Source organism: Phaseolus vulgaris, chromosome 1, assembly GCF_000499845.2.
Source record: "Phaseolus vulgaris cultivar G19833 chromosome 1, P. vulgaris v2.0, whole genome shotgun sequence".
NCBI lineage: Eukaryota > Viridiplantae > Streptophyta > Magnoliopsida > Fabales > Fabaceae > Phaseolus > Phaseolus vulgaris.
Window position 1 is genome coordinate 46,662,276 of NC_023759.2, and position 12,004 is coordinate 46,674,279.

The 12,004-nt window shown below is 34.1% G+C and overlaps 2 protein-coding genes across 8 annotated transcripts; one reads left to right on the top strand and one right to left on the bottom strand.

Moving 5' to 3' along the window:
• On the top strand, nt 1–7,742 carry LOC137814764 (putative GTP diphosphokinase RSH1, chloroplastic). Of its 7 annotated transcripts, none has more exons than XM_068617656.1 (24): nt 1–290; nt 549–742; nt 960–1,139; nt 1,252–1,317; nt 1,434–1,526; nt 1,622–1,753; nt 1,882–1,983; nt 2,064–2,141; nt 2,897–2,968; nt 3,152–3,259; nt 3,417–3,514; nt 3,705–3,765; nt 3,864–3,926; nt 4,016–4,072; nt 4,184–4,285; nt 4,438–4,596; nt 4,791–4,922; nt 5,065–5,151; nt 5,250–5,321; nt 5,909–5,995; nt 6,093–6,543; nt 6,971–7,032; nt 7,154–7,222; nt 7,331–7,742. In XM_068617656.1, exons 1-24 carry the CDS (start codon nt 266–268, stop codon nt 7,433–7,435), a joined length of 2,655 nt encoding a protein of 884 aa, XP_068473757.1. In that variant the 5' UTR covers nt 1–265; the 3' UTR covers nt 7,436–7,742. The 7 variants fall into 7 exon arrangements, with proteins under 7 accessions (XP_068473757.1, XP_068473758.1, XP_068473759.1 ...); XM_068617658.1 differs by having other exon boundaries at nt 7–290; nt 480–742; XM_068617659.1 differs by having other exon boundaries at nt 7–290; nt 549–732.
• Nucleotides 7,743–8,622: 880 nt separating this feature from the next.
• LOC137816092 (protein gar2-like) lies at nt 8,623–9,912 on the bottom strand. Its single transcript, XM_068619187.1, has 3 exons — nt 9,526–9,912; nt 9,376–9,406; nt 8,623–9,285 (listed from the first exon to the last, which is right to left on the bottom strand). Exons 1-3 carry the CDS (start codon nt 9,855–9,857, stop codon nt 8,623–8,625), a joined length of 1,026 nt encoding a protein of 341 aa, XP_068475288.1. The 5' UTR covers nt 9,858–9,912.
• Nucleotides 9,913–12,004: the final 2,092 nt, after the last annotated feature.

A 12,004-nucleotide genomic window follows, 5' to 3' on the forward strand; every position in this document is an offset into this window, starting at 1 on the left:
ATCTTTACGAAACGGTATTTGTGTGGCCTGAGCTAAACTCGATATCTCCTGGAAGGTGTGTTTGTTATCGCTCGCACTTGTTTCATCTCTTCCTTTCTTTCATTCCTTATTTGAACAACAGAACCACTCTCACTCTCCAATTCCAAATCCTATTCCAATTCCCTCTCAATCCAAAACTCAATGACCTTATCTTTCGCTCGTTGCTTCCGATTCCGCACACTTTCGGGATTCAAGATTCAATGAGATTGCTCTCTTCCAATAAAACATGGCCTCTGCATCCTCCATGTCAGGTACGTCTACTAAACCTTCATTAAAACCTTCTCCTCCCAAATCTGCATGCACACACGTCTCTTCCAATTTGCTTAATTCCTTCTTTCCACTCTGTTGATGCGCTCTGGATTCTTTATTCCCTGTGCCAATTCGCCGGATTTAGATTCTTTAATTCTACTGAATGTGCCTTTTCGCGTTTGGTTCATAAGCTCTTGTTCTTTCTTTTGAGTGGAAGACTTTGCGAGTGTGGTTTTCTGAGTGAAGGTGTCATGCTGCAGTTTCTTTAGAATGCGTGAACGCCTGCAAGCTGTGGAGAGGGGACGGGAGCGGAAGATTTGACTGTAGTCTTCTTTCGTGCGCGTGGAAAGCTCCGAGGGCTCTCACCGGCTTTCTTGCGAGCACTGCTCATCCTCCTCACCAGTGTTCGGACTTGTCCAATGGGCGTAATGGACGACGGAACCGGTATAATTTTGTAAGTTTTTTATGTTTCCCTTGGCCTTTCGAAGTGTGAGTGCTTTCGATTTGTTAATTGCATTAGGGATGCTGGTTCTTGGTATGAGAATGATTGGCTGATCATTTTCCTTCTCTTTTGACCACCCTTGTTGCATTCTGTTTATATCGAGTCAGTATGGTTAAAATGGATGTTTATATTACTAACTATGTTATCTGTTAATCTGCAAAATTGGTAGGGATGTGAAGCCTTTAGTGTTGGTGGTTCGTGTCCCGATGAACCACTTGATATTGTACTTTTTGAAGAACTGTCTAGATCAAACATGTCTCAAGTTGCTCCTAGAAGATGGCAATTATGTTGTTCTTCAGCGTTCCCTTCGAACACTGCCACCGAGTTTTCCCCAAAAAGTTTGTGGGAGGTACAGTCCTGAATTTTACATAATCTTTTCTGTTCTTGATTATAGTTCTGTGAATGGGGATTTCCTCTTTGCTAGTGGCTGAGTCGTACCATCTATCATATGATTGCCTCAGGACCTTAAACCTGCTATTTCGTACCTGTCTTCTAAAGAACTGGAGTTAGTCTACAATGCTTTTATGGTGAGTTCATTAGCTGAAGAAGCATGCTTAGCATACTCTTTCTGGCAAAATAATATCTTCAACATAGTTGGGTTTATTTAATTTGTTTTGTTTATTTTTATTCCTGGTTGTTACAGATGGCGTTTAAAGCTCATGATGGTCAGAAAAGACGCAGTGGTGAACCCTTCATCATTCACCCAGTCGAGGTTGCTCGTATTCTTGGAGAACTTGTGAGTTATAAAGAAAGGCTTCCTCTTTTGTAAAATTTACGAAATAAATGTGCTTAACAAATCAATGTTTTTTATGGATCCACCCATTTGTCCAGGAACTTGATTGGGAGTCAATTGCTGCTGGATTACTTCATGATACAGTTGAGGATACAAATGTTGTTACTTTTGAGAGGATAGAGGAGGAGTTTGGTGCAACCGTACGCCACATTGTGGAAGGAGAGACCAAGGTACTTGTTATTTTTGAATCTTGATTGAAAAACATTGATGGAAGTCTAAAGTGCTCAATAGCTTTAGTGCCATATTCATAAATTTACCAAATGAATTAAATGCACATTGCATTCTAAATTCTAACTAGGTATCAAAACTTGGAAAGTTGAAGTATAAGAATGAAAATGATTCCGTTCAAGATGTGAAAGCAGAAGATCTTCGACAAATGTTTCTGGCTATGACAGAGGAGGTGACCTAATAGATTCTTGTGTATTCCAAATGTATTGTATATTGAAAGCGGTTTGGCAACTAATAAATCTGTCATTTCAGGTTCGTGTTATAATTGTCAAATTAGCAGACAGGTTGCATAACATGCGCACGCTATCACATATGCCTCCACATAAACAGGTTAGGGCCACTCATTTGAAAGACTTTTTGTGTAGTGCCACCGGGAGGAAACTGTTATGGTCATGCAGTTCTTTTACTCTGAAATAATAATATAGTATGAAAAGAGAATGGATCTTCTCATGTAATTTTGTTGATTTCCTTCTACGTAACATTGAATAGGTGGGTCCCTATCTAAAATTTGAGACTGTCTATAAAGAGAGATGCACACAATTTTCCGATTACCTCGTCATTTGAAAATCTAACTTGAAAAGATACATTCCCATACCAAAAGGACTTTGCAATAGTAAATTTAGGGACTTTGATAGGAATATTGTGAATTAGCAACATGAAACTGAGATTAATAAATCCATGAAACTATCAGTGTCTTGAAACTAATGATGACTTTCATTGTTATAAAGAATTATCTTTTTTGAGTGGCCTTTACTGCATTCCATTATTGTCATTGATTTTTCTAAAAATGTGACATAATATGAATGGTACTAAATATGCCCAAGGGTTACATTCAATATCACCATTGTTGGTTTTTTGACTGGTTCTCATCATAGGCTGTTATAATACTAACACTCAGGCCTGGGGGTGGTGGTTAGGTATAGTGCTCCCCACAACAATGAGTCAGTAGTTACCTAAAGCAACCGTTATTGGTTTATAGAAATATTACTGTTTTTTTAATCTTGTTATATGCATATCAAATGGATTGAGTGCATAGAAATCCTTGCTCCTAAATTGTGTTTCTAACTTGAATACACTGTGCACAGACTAGCATTGCATTGGAGACATTGCAGGTATTTGCTCCTTTGGCGAAGTTGCTTGGGATGTATCAAATTAAGGTATCCTATAATTACATAATCTCTAAGAACTAGCATGCATGTTTTTTTTTCAGTAATGCCATGAGTCTGCATATTTTGAGTAATTGAAATTCTTTTAAGTTAATTATAATAACTTAATGATGCATCCTATGAGGGAAATTCTGATATATTATGATTCATAGATATTCTTGTTTGATGATGCAGTCAGAACTAGAAAATCTATCATTTATGTACACAAACGCGGAAGACTATGCTAGGGTGAAGAGAAGAGTAGCAGAGCTATACAAAGAACATGAGAAAGAACTTTTGGAGGTAATGCTACTCTATCTTAATTTGGTGTTTGAATAGATAAGTAGACAAATTATAACTGCTTGCCATCTTTCTATATTTCCATTTATTGAACCTTTTCTTCCAGGTGATTGTGTCGCTATAGTCCATTGATTAAGCTTATTTGTTCTTTTTGTGATAGGCAAACAAAATATTAATGAAGAAAATCCAAGATGATCAATTTTTAGACCTTCTAACTGTTAAAATGGAAGTCCGTGCTGTATGTAAAGAGCCTTACAGGTTAAGCCACAAATCTCAATGTCAATGCTACCATTTTGTTTATTCAACGGTTTATGTTGGTTGACTTGTTTGACATTTTAAATGCCATAGTTTTTCTATTCTATTCTTCTACAATCATTATGCATCCCTTGTTTGTAATTTGAGCTGCTTTTCTGGCTATTCATTTAGAAATATTGCTGATCATTTGCAGTATCTATAAAGCGGTTCTCAAATCAAAAAGTTCAATCAGTGAGATTAACCAAGTTGCACAGGTTGGCTTTCATATATGTCTTGGATTACTTAATGTTATAAAGATTTTGCATAAACTTTTAAGTTTGTTTGTTGAAAACCAACTTTTTGTTGTAACCAGCTGCGTATTGTTATTAAACCAAAGCCATGCGTTGGGGTTGGGCCTTTAAGCAATCCACAGCAGGTAACTACTTATCAAGGTCTCAAACATGACTTCTTCACTTCCCTTTTTATTTGGTATATAAAAAGACTTTTCTCTCGTGTTTTCTCCAGATTTGCTATCATGTTCTGGGGTTGATCCATGGAATCTGGACCCCTATTCCTAGATCTGTGCGTATGTTATTTTTCTATTCTATTTGAGAATAGAAAGAAAGTGTTAGTTTTAAGAGAAATATATTTTCATTGCTTTGTGACTGGTCAGAAATATTTGATTTGTGCTAGGTGAAGGATTATATTGCAACCCCCAAACCAAATGGCTACCAGAGTCTCCATACCACTGTGATTCCTTTTTTGTACGAAAGCATGTTTAGGCTAGAAGTCCAGGTTTGTTTGTTTTTTGCATTTTCTAAATTTTACTTTTGCATGTTCCATTTTCACTAACTAATTTTTATAAACGGTGGTCCAGATTAGAACTTCATCTGGATCAGCTACAAGTTCATAATAAAATTTTCTTATTAGTATCTTACTTTTTGCAGATTAGAACAGAAGAAATGGATTTGATAGCTGAGAGGGGCATTGCTGCCCATTATAGTGGGAGAGAATTTGTCACAGGCTTGGTTGGAAGTGCAACACCAAGTAGTAAAAGCTCAAGAGGGAAGACAGTTTGTCTTAACAATGCCAATATTGCTCTCAGAGTATATTATCTGCCCCTGAGATTACAATACGATAGAAATAATCTTTTAGATTTTAAAGAGAGATTTTGGTGTAGCCATTACCCAATTTTGATGCCATTAGGTTGTTGGCCTAATGGTAAACCTTGGCTTTATAATTGCAACCAAAATAAATTCTTGATGCTGATCTCATGAATGAAGTATTTCCGTTCCTACAGATTGGCTGGCTCAATGCAATTAGAGAGTGGCAAGAAGAGTTTGTTGGCAACATGAGTTCTAGGGAATTTGTGGACACTATTACAAGAGATCTGCTGGGTAGTCGTGTCTTTGTGTTCACACCAAGGGGAGAGGTAAGGATGGACTATGTCATGTATTATATGACTAATTCCCCCTACCCGCCCCCCTTCCAGATTGATTGAAGAAGACAATTAGAAACTTGTATCTGAATACTGGCTGCCGTTTCTTGATGATTTTTTGTCACAATATTTGCAGATTAAGAATCTTCCTCAGGGTGCAAGTGTCATTGATTATGCTTATATGATACACACGGAAATAGGCAACAAGATGGTAGCTGCAAAGGTATCACTCCCCACATTTGCATGCTTAAATCATGTTAGTCATAAAAGAGATGTAAATGTGTTGCTAAAATATTAGAGGCACATTTGGTGTAAATGCAGGTCAATGGAAATCTTGTTTCTCCCTCACATGTACTTGCAAATGCAGAAGTTGTGGAGATAATCACATATAATGTCAGTATTGTTCAACTCATCCTAGTGTTTGTTTTTTATTTGATAGATTTGATGTAATTGGAAACTCATTATGTTTTAAGTATATGTGCAAATATAAATTTACTTTGCGATGTTAGAATTAGGAAGATATTGAATTATATGATTCACTCTCTATGCTCTAAGTGTGTGCTATCTGTTAGTTTTGTTATTAAATAGTACATGTATGCATGCACTAATTTTATTTGTTAGAATACCTTGCTAGTATATATTATATCTTAGCATATCATCATAATATATTTGTAGTATCTTTGACTACCTATAGAATATATTATGAAACAATTATTCTTTGAAGTTGTTAAAATATTATGTTTCCTTATGATTCTCAAATCATTGAGGAATCAATTACTACTAGTAATCTTGTTGGATTATGTTTCCCCTTCATTTTGATTTGTATGTTTCTTCCATGACAAAGACAAATTGGTTACACGCTTTTTACTCTGTTATTTAAGGAAAATGTTTTGTTTATAGATACATAAATGGTTAGTCACAATTATCGTATATATTTGCTTTTCGCTTCATTAGAGCTCATAATTTAACTGTGTTCGTAGGCACTTTCCAGCAAATCAGCTTTTCAGAGGCATAAACAGTGGTTGCAACATGCTAAAACACGGAGTGCGAGACACAAAATAATGAAGGTAAGATTTCGTATGAAGGCTTTGTTGGGTTTACCATCTTCAACAGGCTTAACCTTGAAAAATTGTGTTTTAAATAAACATTTTATATTTCGTGTAGTTTCTGAGGGAGCAAGCTGCACGCTCTGCTTCTGATATCACTACGGAAGCAGTCAATGACTTTGTTTCTGATTCCGAGGGGGATAGTGAATCTGAAGAACTATCAAAAGGTTCCAGTGGTTCCAAATATCCGTGGGGTAAAACGTTTGTGAATGGAGAGGAAATATCAACTTCAGCAAGAAGTGAGACTGTCCATAGTAAGAATGGAAGTGTTTGGACCCCTAAGGTCAACGGGAAACATAATAAGCATGTGCAGCATGAAAGTTTCAACGGAAAAGGGGAGATGTTACTGCAGGGTGACCTTGTTGCTAAGATGATTCAAGTTAACATTCCAAAATATAAGGAAGTCCTGCCAGGTTTAGAAAGCTGGCAAGCCCAGAAAATTGCTTCTTGGCACAATATGGAAGGGCACTCCATCCAATGGTTATCTGTAGTATGTATTGACCGAAGAGGTAAGTTTGCTATTCTGAACAATATTTGATTAATTCTGCTCTTGCTTGGATGTGCAAAATGCAAATGAATATCGTTGATAAGGATATGCTATGCAAGAGTCGGGGTAATCATAATAATACACTATCAACATAAAATGTTAATCGATAATTTTTACTCATTATCCGTGCCAGTAAAATGGATGCTTTACACCTTGTGGCCTATTAACATTGTGGTAACTGCATTTTCGGATCTAATAATGTAAGAGTGGAGTGCTATCTAGATGAAACATTGGGTCAGAATTTGGCTTAGAGATGGGGGATGGTACGACGGAGACACGAATATTAGTAGTGTTTCATTAAATGCTCTGGTTGATGACTCATCTCTCTGACACATTAAACAAACGTTATTTCACCATCTCGACTGTAACCTGTTGAACAATTATTTCAGGCATGATGGCTGAGGTCACTACAGCATTGTCCACTGCAGGCATAGCCATATGTTCTTGTGTGGTGAGTGTTTAAGCCAAAATTCAAGCAATTATACAGTACTCAAATAAGACGTCTCGACATTATATTAGTATGGTTCAACTTTTGGCATGTCTTTGACACGTTTTACTTATCAAATGACCAGGCTGAGATTGATGGAGGAAGGGGAATGGCTGTTATGGTATTTCACGTTGAAGGAAATTTAGAAAATTTGGTACAGTATAATGTCTGAAAACACTCATTGTGATTGATACTTAATCTAGATGATCCTTGTTCATCAAATGTGTACTTTGTCATCTTACAAAAATAAATTGTTTTTCAGGTCAGTGCTTGCTCTAAAGTAGATCTGATATTGGGTGTTTTGGGATGGTCTACCGGTTGCAGCTGGCCAAGCTTAATGGAAGACCGTGGCGTTCTCGAATGCTAGTTGATTCGATTGCTTTGTCTTTTGGCGTCTACTTCAGCCAACGATTACAGACCCAGACCAGGGAATTAAGTTTTGTCCACAGCAACGTAGGCATTTATGTGGCTAAATTTTGTTTATAGTTCTTATATATTTATTCGAACTTACTAACCTAATAATCCGGCAGCAGCCTATTGAGTAAAAAACTCAAAACTCAAGGCACTGTAAATAGAAAAGAGTGATAGGATAAAGGAGTATACAATGTAAATTACTTGTGCAGAAACTAAGCATTTTACCCAAGGAGATTGCTAGGGTGTCTCTTGCTACAAAATGTCACTTTTCCTGGCCATAAGTCTTCCATTTCTACTTAATTTGGGAAAAAACTGCTAATAATTGGTATTTGTAATAAGCAGGATCAGTAAACGCATTCTGTTTCCTTTAAAAAAATTACCTTTTTATTTTATGCAAATAACTTGACTTTTAAATTTTTTAATTGATTGGTATATGGCTTCTCCAAATGGATTTATTTCCACTAAAAATGTTAATTACCTTTTTTAGTACACTTTGTTGTCAGTAGGAATTCGTAAGAATTCATCAAATTATGATTTAGGCTATACGTAAACTAAAAGTGAGAGCTACAAAATTTCATAAATTTTAAATGGATATTAATTTTAATGTATTATTAATGTAAAATTTTGGCATAGATATATTTCCACTAAAATGTTAATAACCTTTTTTGGTACACTCAGTCGTTAGTAGAAGTTCATCAGAATCCATAAAATCATTATTAAAGCTAAGTAAATTTAAAGTGAGACTCGTAAATTTTGAACAGAGATTAATTGGCATATTAATGATGTAAGTTTTTGTACAGGTAATTAGTTATATTGTAATTTTTTAAACAATTATTAGAAGAACGATAAATGAATAATGAATAATATAAAAAAAAAAAAAAAAACTACATCATCAGTCTAATTAACTAAAGAAACAATAAAAAAATTGTATTAAAAATCATGTTATAGCAAGCAATCCTTTCTCCATATATCTTAATCCATGGCAATGTACTTTTCCAAACTCATTGAGAGGATAGTGAGTATGGTTACTTTTTGCTTATATAAAAGAATGGTTAAATTTTAAGAAACCTATATTTGTGGGACTGATTAAAATTATATTTTAAGATGATCTAATGGGAAAACCTTTTAACATTTGATTCCCTAAATTCGCCTCACTACCGAATGACCCTCATCTAGTACATAAAATGACTCCTGTGGGCGACGGGTGAGTAGAACTAAGAGCATCAGCAGCGCTAGCAACAGCAATGGAAAAACCCAGGTTAATGGTTCATAATTCGGAACCATTAAGAAGTTCAGATTTTGGTTCAAATTTGCTTTGTGTGTCATTATCACCTCCTCCTCCTCCTCGTCGGAGCTATCCATATCAGAGTCGGAGCAGACATGGGTGACTCCCTTGAATTTTTGCTTTGCATGTTGTATCAGCTCTGAGGGCCAAACTTGCTCCTCCTTGTAGTCCAGAGAGGTGCTACCTGTTTCTTTTGAGCTATCCTCTGCGCCAGCCTCTGAAACTTCATCGGACATCATCTCATCCTCATCCTCGTCCTCGGTTTCAGTTTCGGTTTCTGTTTCTGTTTCTGAGGATGTTAGATCGTCTTGATCTACTTCATCCTTTTCATCCGCCTCTTGTTCTTGGCCACTTGGTCTGTTAAACAATGACACCATGCATTCTTCCGCAACCCCACTTCCGTTGGACGAAGCCGCACTTTCTGGGCGCGAAGAGTCAGAAAACACAATTTCCTGATGTTGAAAGCAGGTTGGGCTCTCCTGATCACCACTTCTCGGTTTAACCTCGCTTTTCTCCTCCTGAAAATATATCCAAGTTTTTCTCACAATTCAAAGGCCATACACAAACTCAAGCTTTTACATTCATAAAAGGAATTAAGGATTGATTACTTGGTCGATGCTCATATTGGATGTCCAATAGCTGCATGCAGTAACAGACAAACACTGGTTAACGAAGCCTTGGAACAGGACAAAAAGACACAAACATGTACATAAACAAGGAAGTGCATGTTCCTAATAAATAATGTTCACTTAGCATACCACGTGGCATCTCCATTTTGGATCGATGAGTTCTTAATGAGAGAGGTGAGACTTTGGTTGGTGTCATGATCTTCTTCACTCTTGCATTCGTGTTCGTCCAACAGCAATTGTTGGGGTTTAGGTTTAGGTTTAGATTGTTGATCATGGGTGCCCTTTGCCTCTCGTTTGTTGCTGGCGAAAGAAGCAACTGCCATGAAACCTGCAATGGCCAAGGCTCCACCGAATACAAAAAGACCCGCAATCCCTCCTTCGCCGCCAATACACAAGGCACCTAATGGAAGGACTTTCTTCCTTCCTTGCGTGTTTGTGATGGTGCTCTTTTTGTCCTCCATGGATATGTATGTATATATCTTTGTTTCTTAACAGTTCTTGTCCCTTTTTGTTCCTTTGTTTGTTCAGAGTGCGACACTAGGTGAAGGAATGGGGTTGTATGTTATAAATAAAGGAGAAGGAGAATGAGAATGAGAGTGAGAGAAAGATGTTTGTTTATCGACCATGCATGCGCAATTATAGCTTCATGGACTAAAACTTGTCCACTATTCAAATAAAATTACTTAATCATGCCTAATCTCACTACACAGATCCGTGAATAACTCTCTCATTGCCCTACTTTTTCTAACTCGCACACACGTTCTTTTCTGTGGAATAAAATAACCACTGCTTAGCTTACTATCTCTCACCACTATTCAGATATATGCTCTTCATGCTAATTTCATTTACATAACTTTATAATAAACCTTCATTTCTTTTATACTTTTAATAATGATAAGGGTTATGCCTCCAGTGCGAGAAGGTAGCATCCCAAAAGTATTTCTTGAAAGGGATGAAAAAATCACTCAGAAACTCAAAAGAGAAAATAAAATATATATGTTTTAAAGATATGGTGATTTTTATGAAATGGAGTTTGAATAGTTAAGTTTTTTTTGTATTTATAAGATTTTTAACTTAACTAATGAAATCTTCAAATTTCATGTTATTCAAACCATTAATACTCTTAAAATAAATTTTATTTGATTCTTACGGAATTCAGTTATTGGGAAACTTAATTTGGCATGAAACAATAAATGGTTATAGTTTGGTAAATAAAGTTGTCAATAGTTTCTTTTTGTAATTTAAAAACAAACTATAAGTGGACCATCAACCAATTGTAATGTGAGTTTCTTTCTAAGGAAATAACGGTAAAGTTGCTTCAAAATTTATTTATTATATAGGTTTTCTTATTTGTAATCTAGGGTTACAGAAATCATATTTGTAATTACAAGAGAAGGTGTTGCCATTGACAGAAGAGTTACCTTTCCTCAATAAAAAAAATCATTAAATAAAAATTAATTAAAATTAATTATAGAGATAAAAAATAATTAATTACTATAATAACTAAAATATATATTATTTTAAAAATTAAAAAAAATTATTGATATTTAAAGTAATTTTTATTATTAATAAATAGTTTCTAAATTAATATCTAATTACCTAACGTTTTAATCTAAATATTTCAAATTAAAATTTCGAATTTTGACTACGATTCATGTCTTATAAATATGAGTATATTTTTCATTTAAAAATGCAATTTGATTGGTAATTATAATTCAATTGAATTTGTAACTAAATTTTTTACTGCATAATAATTTGATTTAGAATTTAGATTTTTATACATATTTATTAAAATGAATGACAATGTGTCGGTTAGATCAATTTAAGGATAATTTTTTTAATTATTATTTTGTAACGTCTAATACTTAATATATAGTATCTCATTTAGGGTATGTTTGGATTAGAGAGGGGATATGTGGAGATTTGAGAGAGTAAATCTATGAGGATGTGAGAAAAAGTGTGAAGAAAGTGATAGTGTTTGAATTGGAATATTCTAGAATGGATGTGTGAAGAAAATTTATGGGAGTTTGTGAATAGTGTGATGATTATGAGGGAATTTTGATTTTTTTTTAAATGTATAAAATGTTAATTTGAAAATTTACCATTACCTATTAATTTTTTTAATAATAAAATGAGTTTTTTTTTTAAACATATTCATAAATTTTAAAATTATAATTAAAAAAAATATGTATTAAATTTAAATAGGCATAATTTAAAATTATAATTAAAAAATATGAATTCAACAAATTAAATAAAAAGACTTCACGTAATTTTTAAAAATATTAAACATGTATTATAAAATTTGACAATAAATCAGAAAATAAATCATATATTATATAAATAAATAAATATATTATTTGTTAATATTAAAAACCCTATAATAATGAAAAAAAAATACTACAACAACAAAACACAAGGTAATTAACAATAGAAAAAAAAATCATAAAAAATATAATTAAATAAATTATAACCCATAAACATAATATACACAAAAATATATTAATATAAACACAAGAATAAATAAAATAAAAACAAAATTTTAAGTAATTTCTTAAAATATTAAACATATATTATAAAATTAAAAAATAAATCACATCTTATATAAATA